The 26,068-nt window shown below is 48.1% G+C and overlaps 1 protein-coding gene across 2 annotated transcripts in view; it reads right to left on the bottom strand.

Moving 5' to 3' along the window:
• The window catches only part of NUP93 (nucleoporin 93), a 1,186,812-nt gene that overhangs the window by 500,473 nt on the left and 660,271 nt on the right, over positions 1 to 26,068 (bottom strand). For both annotated transcript variants that reach the window (XM_069640327.1, XM_069640334.1), the window contains one exon: positions 14,936 to 15,127. In XM_069640327.1, coding sequence (XP_069496428.1) covers positions 14,936 to 15,127 — 192 coding nt within the window. The remainder of the gene's footprint in view (positions 1 to 14,935; positions 15,128 to 26,068) is intronic.

Here is a 26,068-nt window from a genome sequence, read left to right as displayed (position 1 = left end):
GAGGAGCCAGGACGTATGAGCTTACAGGGTAATATAAGAGGTGGAGTTGGCGGAAGGCCAAGTGACCAGCAGGAGGAAGGAAGAAGCGGCAGCTTTTGGAGGAGATTGTTGGAGCTGTTGAGGTGTTGGCTTAGGAGTGAAAGTGGTTCTGCAATTTCAGTGTGTGGCTCGAAGGTAAATCAAGTTAGTCCAAGGAGTGAATGCAAATTGGTTAGTATGGAATGGAAGAACAGGTTCTTGTATTGCTGGGAGGGGGGAAAGTAGTAGTGGGGCGTGGAGGAGTATATTAGTGGGAAGAGGGGAGAAGTATTGTGGAGGAAAGCAGTGACAGAGAGCGGGAGTAGTGAAGTGTATTGTAAGAAGTGTAATGTGAGGAGTGGTTACATCCATGAGTGGGGGCAAGGAGTAGGAGCGAAACATCAGAAATGAAGAACCAGTGGGTGGATTAAGCCAAAGGGAGTAGAAGTGAGTCGGCATGACTGACCTACTTGAATACAAGAGCAAGTTAAAGGCACTATCCAAACTCCCATTAAAACATTAACCTACTGCTAGAGTAAAGACAGTTAGGAATAACCTGAGGAAGTTTAGAGATACCATCTGTAGGCAAATGAAAGATTATATACATAAGGGTTTGCCATTTGGTAGAAATAGCGAGGGGTTCCGTACGACAGGGTTAGGGAGGATGCTCGTGGGCAAAGAGGGACGTCCCTAGATCCCACAAATAAAATCCCTTAAATTGTCTCAAAGACTCTGTGTAATTTATGTCAGTAGATGGTCTCTAGTCTTTATCAATACCGGCTCCTTATCCAAACCAAGAAGGGAGCCCACATCCAAGCCTGTGTCCCTGCAGCATCAACAACTCGGCCAAACTTTTTAAAATATGCAAGGAGCTGGCCAACCCTGCTGCAGTCTCCACCTCTCCTGTCGCTTCTCAGGCCCTCTGGAATTCCCTTGCCTCTCCCTTCATCTCAAAAACCCAGGACATCCTGTCCACCCTCTAGTCCTCTCCACCTCTTCCCCTTTCTGTCTCTGCAAATTCTGACCCTCCTCCAGCCAGTCTCCCTCCCTCTTTCTCTTCCTTTCCACTTTTCTCCACTGACAAGGTTTCTAGACAAGTCTGATCTATGAAAGTCTTGTCAAAACAGGTTCTTCCCTGTTAGTCTAAAACCATCAAGGACCACATCGGCAGCCTTGCTCCTGCTCTGGCGGACTTCTGCAAGCACTCCTTTGCCTCCGGAGCCTTTCCCTCACCTCTGAAGCACTCCCTTGTGCACCCTCTTCTGAAGAAACCCACAGCCGACCCCTCATGCCCGGCTAACTATCGCCCGATCGCCATCACTCCTTTCCTGGGCAAACTCCAGGAAAGGCTGGCCATCTCCCAGTTTAATCTTCACACTGATTCTGTTGGTTGTCTCCATGACCATCAGTCTGGCTTTAGATCTGCCAGAAGCACAGAAACTGCTCTCCTGAACATCTGTGAAGACCTGCTCTCCAACCTTGACTCAACATTACTTCTGTCCTCATCCTACTCGATCTCTCTTCTGCCTTTGACACGGTCAACCATGCCACCCTGCTCAACCGTCTCCGTGATAACCTGGGTATCACTGGTAAGGCCCTGGCTTGGCTGACCCCTTTGCTCTCCGATCGACCCTCCCAGGTCCAACTTGGGTCCTTCCTTTCCTCTATCTCACTTTCTACCTGTGGTGTTCCCCAGGGGTCTAAGCTCTCTCCTTGGCTTTTCAACCAATACCTGGCACTCCTTGCCCACTGCATTGCTGCTCTCCGCTCCAATTTTCAGTGCTATGTGGATGACACTCAGCTTGTTTTCAGGCTTGTATTTGTATTTTTTGAGTTTTATATACTGCTTTTAACCAAAGCGCTTTACAGAGAACAATAAGCAATACGTAAAATAAGCAATGTAAAACGATGTTAGAATCAGTCAGTAACAAAGAACAAGTTGCAGAGAACAATTTACAAAGGACAGTTAGTAATTCATACAATAAACTGTGAAGACAGATGCTCTGAAGCAGCCGTTAACTATCAAAACAGGCGACTGAAGTAGGTGCGTTTTTAAAGAAGAGCGGAAGGTGGAATCCGAAGTAATGGAACAAAGAGAGGAAGAAGGTACCAGTGAAGAGGAGCAAGAAGTTGGAAGGATTGAAAACGGGATTGTGCACAAGGGGCGCGTGGGACAGTACGTCGAAAGTGATCAGCACAGCGAAGAGATCGAGAGAGAGAATAGAAGGAGAGGAGAGATGCTAGATAGGTAGGGGCGAGACCGTCAAGAGATTTGAAGACAAGACAAAGGAAGTTGTCCTTGAGTTGAGAGTGAAAAGCGAGCCATCCCAGTGAGGTTAGGGATGAAGAGATCGAGTCCCGATGGGAAAGAAGACAGAGAGAATGGATGGAAGAATGATAGATTGATTTTAGAGGAGCTAGACGTGAGGAAGGAAGACCAAAGAAGAGAACAGAGCAATAGAAAAGTCGAGAGAAGATTAAGGAAGAAACTAGTAGTTTTGTGGCCTCGAAATTAAGAAAAGGGCGAATTTTGCATATAGTGTAAAGATGGAATCGACAGGCACGGGAAGTAAGAGGTGTGGTGAGCAAAGGAAATATTAGTGTCAAAGTAGCGATCAAGATTGCGGGCAGAAGGGGAGATAGGGAGATGGGAGGAAGGAAAGAAAATGGGAGGAGGAGATGGAGGTGGGAGGACATTAGCAGAAAAAAAAGTACTTCTTTTTTCCCCAGTGTTCAGGGTGAAAATGTGGGTGGTCATCCAGGATTTGATGGCAGCAAGGCAGGATGAGAGTTTGAGATGGATGTATGGGTAAAGGATGAGAAGGAAAGAAAAAGCTGAGTGTCGTCAGCGTAGAAGTGGTGTGAGACACCAAAGGATGACGAAGTTAGGAATAGTGGTGGAAGTGGTTGGAAAAGATGAAGTGGGAATATGTGAGGGGGATTGTAGAACATCTTGGCGTAGAGTATGTACTTTGGAGGAGAAAAAGTTAGCACGATCAGTAGCTGAAAGAGGTGAAGCAATGGAAGGGTCAGGAGTGGGAGGAGAGAGAAGGCGAGTCAGAGTTTGAAAAATGCGACGAGGGTGAGTTGATTGAGTGTGGAGAAGGTCCGAAAAGTAAGTTTGCTTGGCAGTTTTGATGCAGTTGTCGTAGAGAGTGTGGTAGGAGAAGTAAGTTGCCTGGTTGGCTGGGTAGCAGTGTTTGTGTCATCGTCTTTCAAGGCGGCGGAGAAGGCGGCGTAAAGATGGGAGATGAGGAGAGAGCCAGGGTTGGGCGGGTTTGCGAGTGGGGCGGAAGGTAGCAAGAGGGTAGAGTTGGTCAAGACTAGAAGTGAGAGATGAGGAAAGGATGGAAGTAGCCTCATTCGCAGAGAGAAGAAAAATGAGTGAGAGGGGGGAGGAAGTTGGTGCAGGTGTCGTAGAAAAGTGAAGCAATGAAATGACATAGGTCGCGTGGGGAGAAGGAAGTGGAGGGATGGGGGGAGTAGGAGGGGAAGTGGGGGGAGGAGAGAGACAGAGTAGGGAATGGTCCGACAAATAGCTGGCCAGGTCTGATACAGAGGATGCAGTGAATGTAGAAACAAAGATTAGATCAAGAGTGGAGCCGGAAGTATGAGTGGACGGGCTACAGAGAGGGGTAAGTAGGTAGGAGTCAAATATTGAGAGGAAGGGGGTAGTTAGGTGAGTGGAGGAGAGATGAAGATTAAAGTCACCAAGCATGATGAGCGGTGTGGGACTAGGTGAGATGTGACCTAGGAGGTGGTCAATGTCCTCACAGAAAGACCCTAGCGGGCCAGGTGGACGGTAGATGAGAAAAGAAATCGCATGTGGTGAGGTGAAGATTTTGTACATGTATTCGAAAGAGGAATAGTCTGGCACCTCTTCTTCTTTCATAACCGAGTGTCTTTCTGCTACTTTCCCAACCTAACTGGTGAAAATTTAACAATAAAAAAGATTGTAAAGAACTGTATGAATCATTTGTCGATATTTATAAAAAAAAAGATAAATGCATAGTGTGTCATCCTCTATCCAAGGGTCCATTGTTGTTGTTCGATTGTCTTTCTGCTATCCAGGAGTGGTGTGCCTCCGATGATCTCTAACTTAATGCCAGTCAGATGGAGATTCTCCTCATCGGCACACCTGCACCCTCCTTTCCTGTCACTCTCTGGCCGGCCTCCCTTGGCTTTCCTCCTGCGCCCACCTGTGAAGCCAAGAACCTTAGGGTCATCTTCGACTCCACACTCTCCTTTTCTCCTTACATCTCTGACGTCTCTAAGAAGTCAAATTACCCACTGCACCTCCCCAAAGGTATTCTGCCTTTCTTCTCCTTCCCGCAGAAGCTTACTGTTTCTAGAGCTCTGGTTCTCTCCAGGCTGGACTACTGCAACAACCTATTTCTAAATCTGCCTGCTTCTACTCTCCGCAACTCATCCAGAACAGGACTGCAAGACTTGTCCGGGGCCTCAAGCCCTGGGATCGTATCTCTCCTGCCCTGGAATATCTTCATTGGCTCCCTGTGGCTGCAAAGATTAAATTCAAGTCCCTTTGCATTGTCCACAGGGCTTTCTGGGGCCTGTGCCCAAAATACCTTCAACTTTCTACCTGTAAATACCTTCCTAATCAAGCTCTTCGTTCCTCCACCTCCAAATCCCTCAGGGTCAGTCGCTTCTCCAGGCAATGAGTTGGTGGTAGAACTCTTTCCTCAGCAGGGGCCTCCCCCTGGACCAGCCACCCTACTACTCTGAAAATTGAGGAGAACCATCTCCGGTTCCGGAAGCATCTCAAAGCCTTTGTCTTTGCTTATGCCTTCTCTCTCCCTCTCCCCTGCTCATCTGTCTGCTTCGGCACAGTGCACCTGGTTTACCTTCTGATCTCTGGCCCAGGTCCATGCCCACCCAGCCACTCACCCACACTGCCCCTGGCAACCCTTGCACTTGGGTCTGTATTGGTTACCCTACCGTCTCCTTACCTGCACTTACCAGACACCCCCTGTCTGGCTCAAAACCTGCACTTGTAACCTTGCTGGCTGCACTACCTTTTTGTATTGTTGTATCCCTTACTCAGCACTTTCCATTTCTCCTCTCTCGCTTGCACTTTCCCACCTTGCCCCTCCCCTGCACTTGGGCATTCTCAATGTCACTGGGCCTAGTAAGACTGTTGTTTTGTCTTCCCTTGTTCCCCCTCCCTTGCCTCGTCGCACTCTGAAACACTTGTGTATGAGCGCGATACAAATAAAAGATATATCAGTCTATTCGACTGCTGTCCAACAAGCCACAGACACTCTAAGCCAGTGGTCTCCCCGGCCATTAATCGGAACAGAGGTATTTTCTAGTATATCTTAGAACATCTGCTTTAGTAGCAGACATTTCTTTGGCAGCCAGGCAGAATAAGGCAGGCTGTGAGCATGTTCCTTTGAACTCTTGCTCAGGCAGGGAAGTGAGGCTTGTGACCTGGATCCCCTGTGGTGCACCATTAAACCTATGGTCCCCTTTTCTGTGGCCAGAAGACCACAATCTCCACAGGTAAGTGGAAGTAAAGGGAAAGGCTTCTTGCTTGTGGGCAGTGTAAGGAAGGCATGGTATCAAACAGTGAAGACAGACAAGTGATCACAGTTCAAGGGTGTTTATTGAACTTCAATGGGTTGGTTGAAAGCCTATCCAATCCTAAATCTAAGGATGGGAGCAAGCTACTACCATCAAAAAATAATAACAGTTCTAGTGGAGTCTCTGTATAAATAAAAGGGCCTATACGAATAAACCTATTGCCAATCCTTACTTCTAAATACAAATGGTGTGGGACAATAATATACGCAAAAGAAAGGTGTTCAAGAAATGATTTGTCAGGTTAGTGGAGCAGATGGTTTCCCATCCCCACGTTTTCAGCACAGGACAAGGCGGCGCTCGTGTGACCTTCACACACACACTGGCTTCTTGGCCACGAGGAAACAGTTCAAAGCATAGGTATCAGGGCCTTCTGCCAAAGCTCTCTCTCAATGAGTCTCTTATTGCAGAGGGCCTGACGTGACAAACAAACACCAAAGTTCCTTTTTAAATCAGCATTCTCACATTTACAGGTTCACAATTGGTCTCCCTCCTTCGGGCTCGGACCCCTTTTAGCACAATGTTCACAATTGGTCTCCTTTGTTGGGGCTCAGACCACAGATCTCCCCTGTTGGGGCTCAGACCCCTTTTTATCAAGAACCGAAAATGTTTGAACGTGCAGTGGGTTTTGCTTAAACCGTTGCAGGACCACTTTGTTTCACTCAGTTTCTCATTCATTATCTTTTACTTTCGCTTCTGCCACTTCTTGGCTGAATACCTCAGATCCCTTCGATTGACCACACTTGTGGTGCCAGACCACTCTGTCACAAATATTGTATCTTCTCTGCTACAGTTCAAACATCCATCAGCCATTGGGCTTTCCTTGCGTTTTTCATCACACGTGTTAATCTTTATCCCTGTGCTCGTTATACAATGCTGCCGCTTGCAAACTGGACTTCAACACAGACCAGTCTTGCATCCGTCTCCCCAACACACTGGCTGTGTTGATCTTTCTTTGATCTTGGAGCCAAGGACGGTACCACAGCGGCTGCTGCTTCTCCCCGACTGTCAGCCGTGCAGGAGGCCCCATGTATCTGGCACACAATGCAAGATCCTTCAGTCTGGTATCCTGGTCTTATGCTTTTTGATCCAAAGGTTTCAACAAATTAACGGCTTTCCACCGAAAAGGAAAATGTTATCTCCCTCCTTGCACACCCTTCTTGGTTTGCAGTCTCTTCCCTCGTTCAGCTGCCGTCCTCAAACTGCTGTTTCTTTAATATGCTTTGCCTCGCTCAGAGTGTGCTATCTTGTTCCACCTTTTATCCGTGTGGGAAAGCTTAATGGAAGTCAGGTGTAAATGGTTACCAGTAATTGCATGACCATAGTAGTGGGACATGTCCAGTACACTGCTCGGGTGCGAGTGTTTTCTCCCAGAGCGGGCTGTCTGTGTGAAAGTGTTTGTGCAAGAAAGGGGGACGGGGGTGGAGTTCCCATATATCATACCGGGTAGGATGGTGTAAAGGTGTTGCAGCGAGAGGGATACTGTGTCTCTCCATCAGGTGTCCCACTTCCACTCCCCAAAGACCTCACCCAGGTTATCCTCCCACATTGGTCCACCCCAGGAACTGGATCCAAAAGCGATGGCCGTGTCCCGACCACCTGGATGACAGATCCCCGGGGATTAGCGGGGGAGACCTTCTGGTTTCTCACAGCAGGTATACCGCACTAGTCTTATTATCAATCTCATGGGACTTACCCACAATCCCCTACCTGCTTGGATGGACGTTTATCAGTACTAGACATGTGTCCCTAAGCCATGTGAGGAGCCCACGTTTTTGGATACAGTTGGAAACCCAGACAGGGTTTGAAATTGAGGGGAGCTGGGAGCTATTTAGCTCCTGCTTCTATCATAGCAGAGCCTGGCTAGCTTGAAACAAACAGCTTCCAGGAGCTACTTTTGGCTCCTACAGTCAAACTGGCGCCTTTCAAACATGTTAATGTGACATTAATTTTGAGAATTTGATAGTTAATAAAGAAGAATTAGAACACATCTAGTACACATTTAAACACAATGGTTCAAACAAAATGGACAAAGAGTTCTCTGGTAGCTCCTGGTTCCCGTGTGGTAGCTTCTACCTACAGGGTGATGCCCGACACCCAGGAGCTAATTTTTGCTCCTGCTCATCGAATCTCAATTCCAAACCCTTGGTCACCTGCTATTTGCAGCTTCTTTGTGTCAAGTTCCTTTGGGTCAGCAAGTACTGATGTAGCCATGGGAAGAACAAAATGTGCTCAAGCATTAGACAATTTTTCAAGCCTTCAAATGATTCCACCATGTAATCTCTCACTCGTTGTTACATGTCCTCATGGGGAGCTGTCACCCAAAGAGGACCAAGTCACACTAGCTTTCTTTTTGTGCTCCCCACATTTTTCAAGGTATTTAGAGGGAGTCTTAGCAAACTTCACAGTCAATCAATTCGTCATGCATTCATAATCCTCTTGCTCAGTTGCAGCCAGTTCCAGCCATGCTTATAAAGCACTCTGAGTCAGTTCAAATATCAGATATAATGCATGCTCAGAATCAGTCAATCCAGCCGACATGCAAGCTTTCTAAACTGACTAACCATAACAAGATATCACTACCCTCCCTGTAATCACTCACCAACCCACTGAGAATTCTGTCTGATTGGGAAGGGTGTTCTTGACCTTGGCAGTGTCAAGTTCCACTACTATAGGTTCAAGTTCTCAGTTTCGTCAGCTCTTGCCTTCTCTAGGTCAGTCTTTCTCTTTCTTCCACTCTCTTGGCTTCCTTCACTCAAGTGTTCCAACTCCAGTTTCTTCCACTCAATTTCCCAGTCTTTTCCCATCAGGGTCAGTTGGCACTCATTAAAATCCAACTCCATTTTCTGAAATGTAATGGATTCATGCATGGCAGGGTTAGGGGATGGGACGGGGGAGCAAGGAAAAAGAAAGACTTACAGAATTCCTCATTTGTAGAGAACTGGTTGTATAATTGGGAAACAGTCTCTATGAGTTCTGCCTTAGTGCCAGCTGTAATTAGGGCCCAACCTAAACGCAATTATTTCAGTTTTTCCACTTTAAATTGGTTTGGGATTTAACGGTGAATACCTACATTTTTCACAGTTAAACAATCAAGGTTCAATATCTCTTTTCAAACACCTTACAAGCAGATTAATCAGAGGTGTAAACTACTTTGTGTTCACGGTGTTCAGTATCCTCACCAGCTGAGCACCATTTGTTAAGGTGAGTTTACTTATGTGCTGCGGTCAGGGACCTACGAGCAAACGGCAATGAAAGCCACAGGGCATCTGAACCAGCGGTCCTAGTAGAGGTGTCTCGCCACTAAGGCATCACCTGAGGCACAATGCCCCAAAGGACATTCTGTGTCACCACCAGTAAAAGCTTGAGGTGGCTCAGGGTCACAGCCAGTGGGGCAGTGGCTAGCCGCTGGAGTTTAACTAGCATCCCTCCTTCCAGAATATTGGAAGAGGCAGGAGAAATGCCAGTGCCTATAGACCCAGGTGGTTGCTGGATGGGCCCGTGGTCCCAAACTGCACACTGAAAAAAAGAGTTTGTGTAGAAGTACACTCATGAATAAAGGCAAACAGGAAGAAAAGGAAACTAATAAAACAAAAACAAAAGAAAAAATAGGACAAGCACAAAATACATTAACAAGAGCACTAGTGCTGTGTGCATGCATCTGATCCAAATGCCATGGCAAATGGGACTGACTGGTGTTTCCTGGAAGTGAAGCCAGCATGTGTGGGCCAGGCCGGGTATGTGGAATGGGGCTCTACACAAACTTAATTAGATGGCATATGCTGTTCAAAAAGCTCTGGGCCCATCCGCGTGCAACGAACTTCAACGATAAAGGAAATGGGATGTAGGAGTATATGGAGTTGGAACTTTGCTTTAGTTGAAGAGATGGTATCATTAACACAATATCACATCCTAGTCACTAGAAATATGGGGAGTTGGTATAAATTTAGTAACCCAACCTTACCGAAAGTGAATTGCAATCAGCACCTCATACATAGAACCATGTTCCTCTTAAAAATCAAGAAAGTCAGTACATCCTTTTGTATGGTGGACCTGATCAAACCCTGCTTCCCCAAGGAGCTAAATGTCCGACATCTTAGATACTGAAGATGAAAATGGATCCAGTGATTTAGAATCACACCAATGAGAACATCTCGATAAGTACACTCATGCATTGTGATCACCTCTTCTACCTACCATAACTATCAAAACCTTATTTGAAAAGTCATGTCCATAGCAAATATTCACGAGCAATGGATAAAACACATTCTTGGCATCCCTGCCTGTTTTGCTGATCAAGAAGATCCAGACACACTGATTTTCCCAGATTTCACAATTCTAAACAGCAAACTCTATTTGAAAAGTCTGGAGCTACAGTATAATTGGTCCCCAAAACTACTTCAATCTCCTCAGCACCATCTCCAACAATGACAAATCATTACAGGACCCACACAGCATCTTCCACTGCTTCTATATGTGGCCATCTCTAGAATAAAACTGGAGACATACTTATTTCTTTTGAGTTGCAAAAAAATCCACTTGCCGATGGCCCCCACAAAACGAAAAAATATTGCATCACAGACAGATGGAGAAACCATTTGTGCAATTGCTTTTATGCTCTCTTCCCTCTCCTCCAACCCCCCACCCCTAAAGCCACAGTGGAAAGCATGCTGAAAACTATCCCTCATACAACAATATCTGGGCTTTTCTGCACAGCCCAACTACACCAGCACACTAGTTTGAGAGCCGTGCTGTAGCTAGTCTTTATGATTACAACTCAATTGCCCTTGCACCCGACACATGAATTCCTTCAATGCCAGCCTGAGGCTTAACCTTATCTACACTCATCTGACTATGAAGTCTCTCAAATGTGCCCCCAAAACTGCCAATCATTTATCACCACACATTCCTGAAAATGCTGCCAGAGAAATCTTTTTTCTACTAATGCATTCTCAGATCTGGACCACCAATTCAAGTAGAATGGGGAAATTCCTGGCATGCTCTTTATGGTTATTTTCTGAATAACTTGACTTTTAGCAAAAGATATACCTGTTATTTTTTCGTTTCCAAGTCTGTGGAGGGCAATCTAGAGGGAAATACCTGAAATGGAGAATATACCATGTTTGCACAATGTGCAGTACAAAGTGATGTGAGTAGGTCATCTTGAAGCTTGAGTAGAAATACGCCAAACTACCTACCACCAGTCTGATGCTGAAAGGGTACATCAAATATTTCAATGGGGCTGCTCATCAATAAGTCATTGAAGGCTGATCAGCCCTTCCTCTGTGTACCTTCAACTGTAGCCAGGCTACTGAACTGTTGATGTGGTTGAATAGCACCCATTCCAAACCTTTGCTGTGGCTATGGTGTGTGTGGCATGGACCTACATTGTTGTGCTGTAAAAGACTGCTTTAATGTCCCACAGAGTACCAAAGACCATGAATTCTGTCTAAGCCCTTTCACTTCTCTAAAGTGGGGTCTAGCTGGTTTACGTTTTGTAACTCTGTAATGGCATAAGAAAAATTGCACCTGAACAGCTGGAAAATCCCCCCCAAAAAATCTAATAATGCCTTCTAAGAGCAAATGAGGAAGACACAGAGAACCCATAACTGAATCCCCCACTACTTTGAAATATCAAAGCAGGGTGATACTAGTTGTTTCAAGTATTCATGTTGCCGGTGAGATGTGTTTAATAGCGCCTACACCAATGGGAACAATCAAAACTGGAATCTGGCTAAATCTATTGCTGCATTAACTGACCCAAAGTTTATCAATTTATATGAAAAAACTCTTTAGCAAAGGGGTCAATTTCTTTTGACTTTGTTTTTGGGCAATGTAGGAAAGTCTCTAAAATATTTGGACAAAAACTATTAATGAATCCACTATGGGGAGAATGGTTACGATTGATCTCAATTTTCAAGGCAGTATTTTCTTACTACGCGACACACCACGTCTCTCCTTATTATTACCAATACGGAGGCCGGTCTCTCCCAGACATCCAGAATCATGTCCTTGCTATCATGTACCTTTGTTTCCAATGTACAGATGCTCTCTTCACGAGAGCCATGCAAGAGGTAAGCAGGAGATTCCTCTGATTCTTTAGCTGGCACCGGTTAGTTGAGAACAATCTTGTGAGATGTACCCAGACCACTACCATCATCTTCGCACCTCAGCTGCATAACCACAACTAAATCCTCATTTTTGGGTGGTCCGTCAACAAAAGAATAAAGCACCCATCTAAAGAATAGCCCCACAGTCATTAATGCAATCATCCTCTTCTTTTAAACCCAACATCACTGTAACCAGTTCATAAATGGTGTCACTTTATTCCTCAGTTGTTAAATAACGTTAAGCACTCAGCAAGCAGGGCACTGCATTCACAGGCAGAAGATATGGGCGAGTATAGATTGTGCTTCAGTCTCCTCTGGTGCTGTAATGCCACAAACAGCTTTCTGATTGATTGCCAGACCAGCACCACATCAGATCTACTGCAAAATAGACACTTTCAATACCTTTGGCACTGCCAAGCCAAATTGTGCCAAAACTCTTGATCGACTCTCTTCATCGCCCAGCAGTGGCAATGATTTTAACTTGCTGCGTGAACTCCTGAAACATGGATAGCCTCCCCCTCCAAAATGTCTACAAATCTAAAGTGGGCACACCCAACAGGTTTGTAACACTTCCAGTGTCCACCTTCTAAAAGTAAATTAGACTTCTGTTTTTAGGGGATAGTATATAATTGGATGATCTAGATTTCTGGTGTGAGGCCTCTAGCATTTCCATGACAGGCCCCGACTTGTGTGATGAATCTTCGGATGTTGTCCCTTTTTCCCTTGGGGGAGCCCCTTCCCATGTGGCCAGGGAGGTGTGGCCAATACACGATAGTCTGCCTGGGGGTGGTACTCAGCGGGAGGATCACATGGGTGAGCAATCCCCCCCCCCCTATTGGATTAGGGTTCAACCGTCAGGATGGTATCCGGGACCATCACCTGACCCTAGAACACCTAAGAGAAACCCCTTTGTTAATAGGCCCATGAGTTGTTCCTACCTCAACATTTCCCCAGAAAGAAATGGGGTGAGGAATAATAGGAGTTGCCCAAGTGAAGATCCACTTAGCAGTACTGTGATGAGGAAGCAACTCCATTGACGCACAAGGGAGCAGAAAGACCAGTACTGTGACAAGGGAGAAGCGCAGAAGAATGAAGATCACCATTGAGAACCACAAGGAACAGCCTAGTAGTTGCAGGTTTGTGATTCGTCAATCTAGCGTAGAAATAGAGGAGGGAAACCAGGAAGTGGAGGAATCTGGCATTGCAAGTGAGAAAGCTGTGGACAACTGCAGTATCCAGAGAGAGTGGGGGCACCCTTAATGCCCAGCAGTCAGCGGGAACTGAGGGGAGCTTGAGTTTCCCTCACTTAGGTGACCAAGAAAACCAGTGTGCCTCTTGCAGTTGTGGGGGGAGGGTCCCTTGAGCACCAGCACTGTGTAAGGGACCAAGTGAAACAGGAGGCTGCCTCACAGGAAGAGATCAGCTAGGGAGCTACCGAGAGAATACCGCAAGAGCCCAGGGGAAGCAGTAGAAGACGAGGACCGGAACCTCCAAGTGTAAAGGTACACGGAGGAGGACCGAGAAGGCACCGGGAGAACCCAGAGGCTGCGGTTTGGAGGAAGCATACAGGAGAGGGGTCAGGGGCCCTAACATTAAGAAACCAAAAGAATTATGCACACTAGAGTACAGAAGGGTCAGGGAACCCACTGAAGTCTAAGGAAGCCCACAAACAAGTGCTGAGCTACTTCACAAATCTGAGAATGGTCTAGGACCCATATGTGAAAAACGAAGTGCAGGGGGCCTGTGACCAATGTTGGGGAATGCACCCCCAAAAAGGAATAAAAGGGAATACAAACTTTATACTTACCAATGGTGCTCCGAGGCCTTGGCAGGAGAGTAAACCAAGGATGGGGGACAAAGAGAACTGTGAAGTTAACCACGTGAAGGGGGTATGGGACCCACGCTGGGGAGGTTTACCCCCAATAGTAAGAAGAAACACAAAGCCTCCTACAAGCACGATTGACACTCCGAGACCTTTGCAGGAGAGCAAAAACCAAGGCTGTGGGTGGATGTGAAGTCAGAGAGAATAGGCAGTGAGAACGAGGTTGTGGAGTATCCCACTTAGCAGGACAGTGGACTGAGAAGGGAAATGTATCCAGGCCATTCTACCTTGTCAGAGGGCCTGGGAGACAGGCCTACCAAGAAGGTTGGAAAGACTCTGGGGAAAGGAACTCAACCCCCTGAGTCATCTGGAACTTTTGTTTGCTTTCTACACCTTTTGGAACTTTGTTATGAACTGCAAAGATGGCTAAAGGCAGATAGCCAAGAGACCATTCTCTAAGCACATTTTACTGAGTTTAGCTTGTGAGGGATTGGTTAGAATTTGGACCCAAGATGGTGAACTTTACTTTGGACATTCTGACAAAGAAAGTTTCATTAGCTACTTTTGTTGAAGCAGAGAAACCCCTCTAAGCGAAGGGGCTAGTTCGGGTTCCCTCCAACCCGACCATTTTGGTTGTTAATAAAAGTCTTTGCCAATCAACATGCCACCTTTGTGTCTGTAACTTGTTCCTAGACCCTCACACCTGTAACTCTCATAGGAGCACTTACAAATGAGTTTAATGAATGTGCCTATTGCTCCCATGATTCCTTCATCGATCTGGTTGTAGACAAATATTTTTTAATCAAGGCATGTATACTTTGCACTTGTTTGAGGACCTGTGGTTCGAGAGAAAGTTGCAAGAGGATTCACAGTTCAGTGTCAAAACTGACAACAAAACTCAATACATAGCGATCATTGGTAACAATCTAGGACATCATCAGCGCATATCTGGCGCATGCCTTATCTGAAACACTTTGCCATTTTAAAATAATTAACACATTAAAATGTTTCTGACCACTGGAGTAGAGGACTTTACAATGCTCTAGTCTTTGGCTAAGTGGTGCCATTCATACCTTATGGTGCTGTTTCTTACAGAAAGTGCCTTGCAACACCTGTGCAGGGTCATGGAATGTAAATGCTGACTCCACGAGTCATGAGACCATCTTCAATGCCCTAGCCAGGTGGCTTGGCTATTGAAAGCCAAAAAACATGAAGAGAAAATACTACTGATTATAACTATAATGTTTTATGGTCTCATTAAATGAGTCATTGCTTGGAAAAGGTTTGAGAAATCTCCTTAAAAATATCAAGGCATCAAAACATGGTTCACAAACTGGATAGAAACTTCCTTTTTTAAATGATTAAAAAACACAAATAGCGTACTTACACAGCTGGGCACTCTGTCCAGAAGACTTCAGCAGCAATTTTAATTCAAACAATGCCAATGCCACATGAACAGCATGACAACGCACACGCTCTGTGCGAAATAGAAAGGCAATTGCAGCTTCAAACTGGACAGTCAAGAAGAGGACTTGGAAATACAGGAAAGGCTGGTTGCTCACTGCAAAATGGGATTCACCTGAAAGAAAAGAAGAGCAAAGAATCATAAACTAGACATATATAGGTTTCACAATCAAAACATTGCATATTACATGGAAGGAAGTGGGAGCCTGGAGGGAAGATGGAGAAAAGAGCCAACTTATTATGACATGGACAGGGTCATGCCCCCGTCAAGGGGGGGCCAGGTCTGCGGCAGAGCGAGCACGATGACAAAGGCTAGAAACAGCCCTACCCCAGATACGTAAAGTGGGGGTTGGGTTGGGGGAAAATTCCCCATGTGCAGAATATGTTGACCCTGGTACCACTATCAATGCCTCCCAACACAGTTGCTGGCCACAGTTCTCTCTTTTCTATTTCAGGACTACAGCTCCCAGAATCCACTTGGTAGCAGCCAAGAAGTCTGACTCCTGATTCAAACACAAGGAGAAACAGCAACACAACAAAGACCACCACTGAGCCTTCACAACAGCCCAACAGCACCCAGTACAGCTGACAAGCCTAGAACTCACCAAAACTACAAATTGAATTTCCAGCCTCACATCTCAGCAAAATAACAGCAGGAGAACCATCACAGACTGTCTGCAAAACCATGCTGGAAGAGAGAAATAGGCTTAGAGGGAAGGGAGTAGTTTCTTACCTGTAACACCATTTCTCCAGCGTTGGTATCTTTCATGGATTCACGTGCTGTGAATTTTCCCCGTCGTCCGACTGGGAAACCTCAGTAACTTTAACTTGGCGTTTCCATATGGAAAACTTTGACATTTCAGTGTCCTATCGACGTTCTTTTTGGGTGCTTTAGGCTATACCAATAGGACGTCTGGCTTCCCTTCAGATTTTAACCTCCAACATAGAGGGAACCCAAACCAAGGTTTGCCTGCAGGGGCGGCCGGCGGGTGCATGTGAATCCATGAAAGATACCAATGCTGGAGAAATGGAGTTACAGGTAAGACACTACTCCCTTCTCCAGCATTGGATCTTTCATGAATTCACATGCTGTGAATAGATTACAAAGCAGTACAACCAATGTGTGGTGGTTTATCACAAGCAAACCATCCAATAGCATTTTATCACATACATGAGACAACAAACCCAACAAGTGAGAGTAAAATAGAAAAACCCCCAAAGCTGCAGGGCCTACCTTACTGAAACAGGCGTTGGAGGACTGCCCGTCCCACCTGCACATCTTCCACATGTTGCTACTCCAGACAGTAATGCCTGGTGAAGGTATGCGCCACCGCCCAGGAAGCAACCTGGCAAATGTCCACCGGCAGTATCCGAGACCATAGCAACACCGACGACGCTGTGGACAGTGTAGAATGAGCCTTCGAAGTACTCCTCAAAGGCTTGCCTGCTTTTGCCTGACAAAACGAAATGGTAGATGAAACCCACTGGGAAAGTCCCTGTTTGGAAATAGCCTGCCCCTTGTTGGAGGGCCAAATAGCCACAAACAGCTGCTTCGACTTCCGGAATTCCAGCGTACGGTGCAGATAAAATGTGAGCGCCCTCTTAATGTCCAGAGAGTGAAGGGCCTTCTCTGCCGGCGTGGATGCATTAGCAAAGAACAAGGGTAAGGCAAAAGAGGCAAGTTTGTTAAACGCTGATGACACTTTTGTGATAAAGTGCGGGTTAGTAGTCAGGGAAACCTGGTTCTTCATGAACCTCAGGTACGGCAGGTCAATGATCAGTGGCTGCAATTCAGACACCCATCTAGCCGAGGTAATTGCCACCAGAAACGCCACCTTCCACGAGAGGAACTTCAAAGAAACGGTCAACATGGGTTCGAATGGGGGTTTCATCAAAGCCGAAAGAACTACATTCAGGCTCCACACCGGTGCAAACCGTTTTTCCGGGGGAATCATCCCAAACAGTCCTTTCCGAAAATGTTTCACCAAACGATCACTAAACAGAAGAGCAGCATGGCACCTTCTCGTAAACCTAGAAATCGCTGCCAAATGCACCTTGATGGAGGATAACGCCAAGCCCCCTTTCGCAAGGTGCAATAAGTACAAGGGAACCTGAGCCAGGGAGACATCCAACGTCTATCTCAGGGTGACCCTCACACCAAGCACAGAATTTCACCCATTTATGACCATACGAGACATTGGTAGATGGAGCCCTTGCCGCCTCAAGATCCGGCGAAACTCCCGGGAGATCTCTACATGACCAAACTCGGAATGGTCAGGAGCCACGCCACCAGGCTCAGAGATGCCGGATCGTGATGCCACACCCTGCCGTCGGCCTGAGACAGGAGATCCGGATCCGCTGATAACCGAAACGGCTCTTACACTGCGAGGTGCAGGAGATCTGAAAACCACGTCTGCCTGGGCCAGAACAGGGCCACCAAAATAACCCTGCACTGGTACTTCTGCACCCACTGGATAGTCCTCCGGATCAGTGGAAACAGGAGAAATGCATTCGCGAAGAGGCACCATCCACAGGAACGAGAATGCACTCCCCCACCCCCAAATCGAATCCGGAGGAGCCCCTTTGCTGGCAAACTCTGGACACTGTCGTTTTCCATAGTTGCAAACAAGTCTATCGGGAGAAACCCCCATCGCTGGAAGATTCTTACCACCTGCTGCGCCTTCAGCCACCACTTGTGCAGCTGACTGGCGTCCCTGCTGAGCGCGTCCGCTTGAACATTCAGAACCCCCGGCAGATGGAAAGCGCCAATACTGATTCCTTGAGCTAGAGACCAATGCCAAACACCCTGCGCCTCCTTTAACAGGACTTGGGAATGTGTGTCACCTTGCTTCCTTAAATAGAACATTGTGGTGGTATTGTCCGTCAACACCCTCACCACCACTACACAAATGCGCGGAAGAAACTATCTCAGGGCCCAGTGCACCACCCTCAACTCGAGAACATTGACATGCAATGAAGTCTCCTCCTGAGACCAAAAGCCCTGTACCTGTGACTCGTCGAGGTGTGCCCCCCACCCTATCTCGGAAGAGTCTGCCACGATCGTGAATTGGAACTCCGGCTCCAGCAAGGGCATGCCCCTTATGTGATTGGGCGTGCAAGTCCACCACCGAAGGGCGTGCACCAAGACCTCGTCGACCATAATCTGCGACTGTCTGTCTGCGAGGAACTCCTGTACCAGTCTCATGAACAGGCGGCAATTGGGAAGGAGAGGGATACACGACGCCATGGCCCCCAACAGCAACATGTAACCTCGGACTGAGACCACTGTACGCCTTCTCCACTCGCCTGCTCTGGACTGCAACTTGACCACTCGCTCGCTGGAAGGTTTTACCCGATTGTCCTAGGTAAGAAACTGCACCCTGGGAAACACCAATTCCCTGGATGGAGTCAAATATGATTTGTCGAAGTTGACGGCGAATCCCAGCCGTTGCAAAAGGCCAATGGTCGCCATGAGAGACTCCCTTGCCCGGTCCTGCGACCAACCCCTTACCAACCAATCATCCAGATATGGGTAGACATGAATGCTCTCCCTGCGAATGAAGGCAGCCACCGGAGCCAGATACTTCGTAAACGTCCTGTGGGAAGACTTCTGGCCAGACTGGAGGACCCGGAATTGATAGTGATCCTCTCTGACCACGAAACGCAGGAACTTACTGTGTTTTTCTCTCATCGGGGTGAAAATAGGCATCCTGCAGATCTAATAACGCTAGGAACTCGCCCGGTTTCACCGAGCGGATGACATCTTTAAAGGTGAGCATCTTGAACTTCTGGCATTGCAGATTCTTGTTCAATGCCCGAAGATCTAGAATAAGCCTCCATTTGCAATTGGGCTTTTTCAAAATGAAGTACCTGGAGTACATCCACCGGCCCTGCTCCGTGACCGGAACTGGTTCTAATGCCCCTTTCTCTAGCATGAGCACCACCTCCTGCCGCAAGATTGGAAGATGTGGCTGCACCACATTCAATGGCGGAATAGGGACGGGAGGACACCGAAACTCCAACGAGTGGCTGAGATGGATCGTGTCCAGCACCCATCGATCTGATGTTATTCGTTGCCACTCGTCGACATGGTTCGCCACCCTGCCCCCAGCAGATTGGCCATATGGCAGTCATTGTTGAGCTTTTGACTGCCTTCCTTTAGCAGCCGAGGCCTGTGAACCTTTCTTTCGCTGAGCCTGAAAGTCCCTGCTCTTCTGTGCTGACTGGACTGATCGCTGATAGCCTTGAGATGAGTAGCTGGAGCGCTTGTAATTTTCATCTCTGGAGGAGGCAACCAGGCATTGCCCGAGGCTCCACGAAAAGCTTGAAAGGAGTGAAAAGAGCGACCCCCTTGCAGGAACCCCAAAGACTTTGCTGTCTCGGTATCCTCTTTCATACCTTTGAGGGCTTCATCAATCTTTTCGCCAAACAAATGTTCACCCTCATAGGGCATATCGATGACCTTATACTGGACTTCTGGGCAAAATTCTGTACACTTCAACCACCCCTGCCGCTGATCACCACTCCATTATTAATTTGCTTAAACCCAGACTCCGCCAGGTCCACTGCAATATTGATGTTGTGGTTGGAGGCCTTCTCTCCCTCTCGTACCAACAGCATTGCCTCCTTACGGTGTTGCTCTGGAAGATGGTTAAGAATCGGGGCCAGCCTGTGCCACATTTCCTGATCATATCTGGCCATAATTGCCAGGGAATTTGCAGCCTTCACAGTCGTCGCCCCCACCGCGAGGACCTTCTTCCCAAACGCGTCTTGTTTCCTGGCTTCACTGTCCAGTGTGTAACACATTTGTGTTGGCTTCTGGCCTTACGGCTGGCTGCTGCCGACACCACAGGCTCGGGTGCGGGTTGCAACACGAGACATCTAGGGGTATACTCGGGCGCCTTGAATTTCTTTTCTAGCCGACCCTTCCCCGCAGGCTCAGAAAACGGGTGGCTCATCGTGTGCAGGCCCTCTTGCCATCCGTGGTCAAGAATTGGAACCGAAAAGACTGCCTTCCGTGGCTTTCCCATATGGTCAAACAGAAAGCAATCCTTACGTTCCTCTTCAGGCGCCAGCCCAAACTCCTGACACGCTGTTAGGCAGAATCATGTGCAGTGCCCTTAGAGACTACCACACACAATTAAGACTACAAGTGGTAATACAAGTTCCCTTTGGTACAATCCCATACTATACTGTTTGTCAGGGATACAGGCAGACATGGACATGGACAGGCTATGCACAGGGGAGTTATGGGCACTATTGTGGTAGAACAGGCTTTACATGGAAAGTTGCAAAAATATAAAAGGCTACTTTGCCCTATGTGCAGGAAACAGGCACTAAAAACTACATTGCCCAGCAGCCGGCACTAAAAGACTACAATACCCAGCATGCTTTGGGCCAATTCGGGCCAATCAGGGACCAGGAAGGGCGCGGCAGCCCCAACGCGCATGCGCAGAGCCCCAAGCATGGGGCTTGCGCTTGAGACTCCACGACGAGAGGACCGGAGCTCCAGCAAAATCGCACGTGAGGGGCCCAGCCCCACCCGAGCAGCAGCCCGGCCCCTAGCCTTCACGAGATAAGTACCTTAAGCCTCAAGGGGATCGAGGGGAAAGTGCAGTGGGCCATAGTTTGCCCATCCAGAGCCCCTGCACCATTACGAAAAGCTAAGTGGGCATAACTTCGGCACCGTAGGCGCAGGCGGCATATTACGGGGAGAATTAACCCGTGCTGGGATTCGCATTGTTGTTGGGGTGCAGGGTCGGACTGGCCCTTTCGGTCTTTCGTGGCCGAAGGACTTTGGGGTCCCCTGGGGCCGGTTTTCCGCCAGCCACCTCTGGGCCGTTTTTTTTTTTTAAAAAAAATGTCTTTTTTTTTATTGGCAGGCCGGGCCAGCGGCCCCCCGGGCCCGGCCTAGTGTGTGTGTGTGTGTGTGTGCGCTGCAGTGTGCCGAGCCGCGGCGTCGCGAGTATTCGCGGCCTGCGGCCAAATCAGGGGATGGCCGGATGGGGGGGGGGGGCCGGGGGGCTGGAGGAGTGAGTCGCCTCGCCTGCCCTGGGCTGGGCGAGCCAGCCAGTCAGTGGAGGGCGGGAGGCGGGAGCCAGGAGGGGGAGTGAGAGTCTGCTCTGCTCTGCACAATCATCATAGCAAGGTAACACTAGTCAGTTACCTTGCTTTGATGAGTGCATCTGCATCATGCATGCATCATAATTTATGATGCATGCAGATGCATGTGCATAATTCACAGGCCGGTGGGCCTGGGGCCTGGCCAGGCCGGCAGCATGCCGCCGCCCGCCTAGTGCCACTGCAGGGGGCCGGTGCGCCTGCCGTCAGCTCACGAGCCTCTGGCCTGCGGCTGCGGCGGGCGCGGCCACAGAGAGAACAACTTGTTTAGTTGTTTAATCTGTGGTGGGAGCCGGAGGGAGGCAGGCTGAAGCAATTGCAAACACAAAGCAATTGTAACACCTGCCTCCCTCCTCCCCTCCGAGTCCTCCTGACCCTGGGGGGTGCAGCCTGCCTGCAGGCTGACTGAGGGCTCCGCTGAGCTGGGGCCGAGCCTGGCACTGTAAAACACAGTGACACATTTCACACTTGCTTTCAACTTTGCTGCAGGAAGTAAGTAACACTTCTTTGCAAAGTTGAAAGCAACTGTCTTCAAATTGTGCGCCTGGGGGCTGGCTGGCCTGGGCCCCCGGCCGCCGGCGCCGTGGACGGATCGGACCCATTGACCCAATGAAAATTCGGCTGGGCAGGCAGTGCCTGCCCACCCAATTTGCCGCCAAATCGGCGAAATCGCCAATGCATACATTATGCTACTGGCTGGGCTGCTGCTATATGAGCCCCAGTGCCCCACAAGCACACACCGTCTGCAGTGGACCTCGAGACCGACAGTGCCAGTGCCCACAGCCACAGCCCACACAGGACAGGAGGACCACAGCAGCACTGAGGCGGCCGGCCAGCAGACAGACAGTGGAGTGCCCAGTGCCAGTGCCGGCCACACAGACAGCAGGCAGCAGCCCAGCCAACAGCCAGCCAACTGAGGTAAGGACTGGACTGGAGTGGGACTACTGTGAGCATTGAGCAACGTAAACATTAGGGTAGAGTCTAACAAGTGCCTGTGTGTCTCAGCCACACCGTCCCTTTTCAGGGGCTTTCCCTGCCATGCCATGCCATGTGAGTGTGCCTGGGGGTGGGGGTGGGGGTGGGGGGTGCATGCAGGTCTGCTGTGAAGTGATATACATTTCATACAAGAATGGATCACCATATGTATCATTAATATCAGCGCATATGGGCCAATTTACCAAATTACTGTGAATGCAAGCAGATGTCCAAGGCCAAATGATAATGTTGTGTTATTATATAGCACTTACTTGTAAGAGCTTCATATAGACCAAATATACCTACAAAGTCACCCAACCTGTGTTGGTACTCACTTATCAACCTCAGGAGGATAAAAGGCTGAGTTGACCTGACCTCTCTCTCTAGGAGCTGAACCTGCAGAGCACACGCACATTGCAGCAGTGAGCGCTGAACACACTGAGCTATCTTACCGGCTATAGCTATCAGAAAACTAGCCACTTAAGAAACACAGAGCCACATGCTGCTGACCACAGCCCAGGAGCCCCAATTTTAAATTAGGGGTAGCAAGGGAGACCACAGGGGTAGCAAGGGAGGCTTCAGGGGTCACCAGGCAGACCCCTGGCAACCCCTACATGAGTTGACATCCCTGCCAGATGTGGTTTGATTTACAAATAACCGTTTCATAAAATGTGTATGCAATGGTCACCATATGTGCAGTGAGATACATAATTGTGTCGGCTGACGCCTCACGTTCGGTTTAGCTATATTTTATTTTATTTTGCACAATGTTTAATTCCAGTGTCCTCCATAATACAAATAGAGTTCGGTTGTGCCGTTGACCAGGGCAATGATGTGTATTATTACATAGCACTTAATGCCGGACACCTCCCTGCTAAGGTGAGAGGCACTGCTGCTGCCCACTTGCTGCGTCTGATCCTCTGATCCTGGGTTTACCGTGCAGGTCTGCTGTGCCAGTGATGCGCACACACACTCGGCACTCGCACATCCCGCAGACCCATCCCTCTTCATTACCCTCGTGCCACGGAGATTAATGCATAATAGCGGCCTCCGGTTTGGACACAGAGAATCAAAGCAATTGGAGAACCAATTCATGACTTCCAACATGTTGGTCAATGGTCAGTTGCCAATCCCTGGCAAAATGGCACTCTAGTAGGCCACTAGCACTCCCTAAAAGATGTGCATCTACGCTGTTTAATAATTATTAGCTACTGATGTGCATTGTAACAGACAGTGAAGCCCTCTGCAGAAAGGCAACTAACCTCTCTGTGGCACCAAAGGCAAACATTATCATGCGATCACATGGATCCCATTAACTCAGTAGAACAAGACATAACACAGGTTTCTGATTGGCTTATGAATCCCAAATGCAGGAATGATGTGATGCACCCCCGCTTGAGCAGCTCGTACTGCCCCAGTGTGGTGTAGTCGTGCGGCTGCATCTGCTTGCTGGGTGCCAGCTCCAAGCAACTTGTTTTTCAAACACATTGCAACGCATAACGCCCAGATCTATAGCTTAATATTTAGCCTGGGATTCGCAAACCTTTCTTTAGTCACCATTCCATTATATGTGTAGGCGTAAGCAGCACATTCCTTTCAATGGTGCATGACGTTACCTGAAGTGCCGGATGGGGCTCCCCCAGACCCTTGGGCTCGCCCCATACTCTGAGCCCCCTTTCTCAAACCCTTTCCTTCCCTCGGTTCACGCGTGTATACCTTCTGTAGACAGTAGACCCCTGCAACCTGACACGGGGTGGTACCTCTGCCCCAGGGGCTCTCCCCGACACCGGAGCCCCCCTTTCCTCCTTGTTCCCTTCCCCCTCTCTCTCTCTATTACCCTCTCACCGAATAAACAAGTCGAATCTTCCCGAGTCGGGTAATTCCCCAGTCCTGGTCCCAATTCCAGCTCAAGTCTTTCCATCTTTCCTTCTTCTTTGACCAAAGGCTTTCTGTCCATTTGTTTTAAAATGTTCAATATTCTTCCTTTTCTCTCATCAAATGTTACTCAGTTTCCTCTGCACAACTGCCTTTTATAGTTTCCATCGTCTTTTAATTTCTCCCTCTTCAGACTCACCTTTTTTTGTCCTTAAGCTATCTTGCAAACTTCTGTTTCCGTTTATTTTTCGAATTTTACCTTCTCTTTTGTGTTAATATTTATCAATTTCAAACTATTTTCCTACCCTGCTAAGTCACCAAGTGTTTGTTTCTGATTTCATTTTCCTTTCATTGTGTATATCCCTACTCCATAGTCCAAACTTATTTTTCTTTAGACCCCACCCTTACTGTACACTTCCTCTGCCTGCATACACCCACTCTCTTTTTGCCTCCTGCCTGAGTACCAAAAGCATACCTGTGTTCTTCCCCAGCCCCCACCAGGGCCCATCAATCGCTCTTTTTGCACTTGTTTGCCCATCTAGAACTTACCCTCCTCCCTAGGCTGCATCTCAGGTTCTGCCCTTATTGGCCTGCCTTGCCCCAGCCCAACTCCCCAGGCTCCATCTCTCCTCCTGCCCTTGTTGGTCTCTCTCGTGCCCCAGGGCAGGCTCTATCTCTGTGCACCTCAAATGTTGTGTATGTTTGTGTGTGTCCAGCATGGACTCTGCTATGTTTACACTCTGTTTCCATCATGTGACAAGCTGTTTCTGTAATTCTGCGCCACATTGTAAGTTTGGCGGTATCAACTATGGTAATACCGCTCAACTGAATTCCTCTTACTGCATGCGGCTACGATAATACTACAACTGATTTAGGGTTGGTGCAGTACAAGTTATTGCCCGCTTTTGAGGCCAATTGAACTGCATTGGGGACATGTGGTAATACTGCATGGGGCAAGACCTCCATTGAAGATGAGGCAACAAGCAGGCAGCATATGCATGGGCTGCAAAGGCCATTATTGTGTGTTTCGGCAAGATAGGCACTATTCTGGAATGCCACCTGTTACCACCATACTTATAGTGAGGCCGACAGTGGCAGACTGGCCCATAAGGAATTTGGGAACACTCCAGAGGGGCCTATGCCTCTGGGGACCTGTCTGGGGCTGATCCAGTTACAAGCTTTATTTTTCCACCATCCGACAAGTATGTCATAATTTTTTCACTGGTCTATTGCAAGACTGAGCTCAGCTGTTCTTGGTGAGGGCAGCAGTCAGAATTAGGTGGCACAGGCATGGGCCAATGTATTGCCCTACTGCCATGCTTTCATGCTTAGTCTCCCTACAAATTCCGCATCAGTTTCCAGTGTTACATGCCTTTCGAAACGGAGCCTATAGTATGGACATTGTGAGCTAAGGGGGGTGGGGTGGGGCTGGGCATGTTGAAGGCTATAGCTGTACCAGTTCCGGTGATGAGTGCGAGGAGTTTGGGTTGTAAAAGCTACTGGACGTGAGCAGTAGCTAGCTGTCCCTGTTAATGGAAATGGTGTTACCTTGCGCTATCTATTGCCTGACATATGTGGGAATTTGCTCCTCTACCTGTTACTAAATGGGTGCAGCAACGTTCACAGAGAATGATCAGGAGCCGATTGTGTTTGAACTAGCTTTACCATAGCTGGGAGCAGGCTGTACCAGTTATGCTGTACGGCTCCTTGGGCATCAGAGCTGGTTGTATTTGTTGGGCAATGTGGGCATGAGCGAAATGTAACCGTATCCGTTTTGGAAGCTGGCTGTACCTGTTCATTGGCATGAATAGTTAGGTAAAGAGTATTGCATGCTGCTACATTGCTCTCAAAGCATTTAGGCTTCCTTGATAGAGATGGATTGTGGCCCTGCCCATGGTAAAACATGACTTTTTTTTCTGTGGGTAGGGGTTGCAACTGGGGGAAAAGATGAGGGAAAAAGTGTCAGTACTGAAAAGTCAGTTGAGCTGGGAGCAGCCTCGGACTGGCCTGTAGGACTATAGGCCCAGGGCCAACCAAAAACACAAAATGCTGGTGTGGGACCGTTTTATTGGCCAAAGTGGGACCC

The sequence above is a fragment of the Ambystoma mexicanum genome, chromosome 1q (assembly GCF_040938575.1).
Source record: "Ambystoma mexicanum isolate Mex_15411 chromosome 1q, UKY_AmexF1_1, whole genome shotgun sequence".
Lineage (NCBI taxonomy): Eukaryota > Metazoa > Chordata > Amphibia > Caudata > Ambystomatidae > Ambystoma > Ambystoma mexicanum.
The sequence above is the reverse complement of the archived record's forward strand: the minus strand, read 5'-3'. Positions and strand labels throughout refer to the sequence as shown.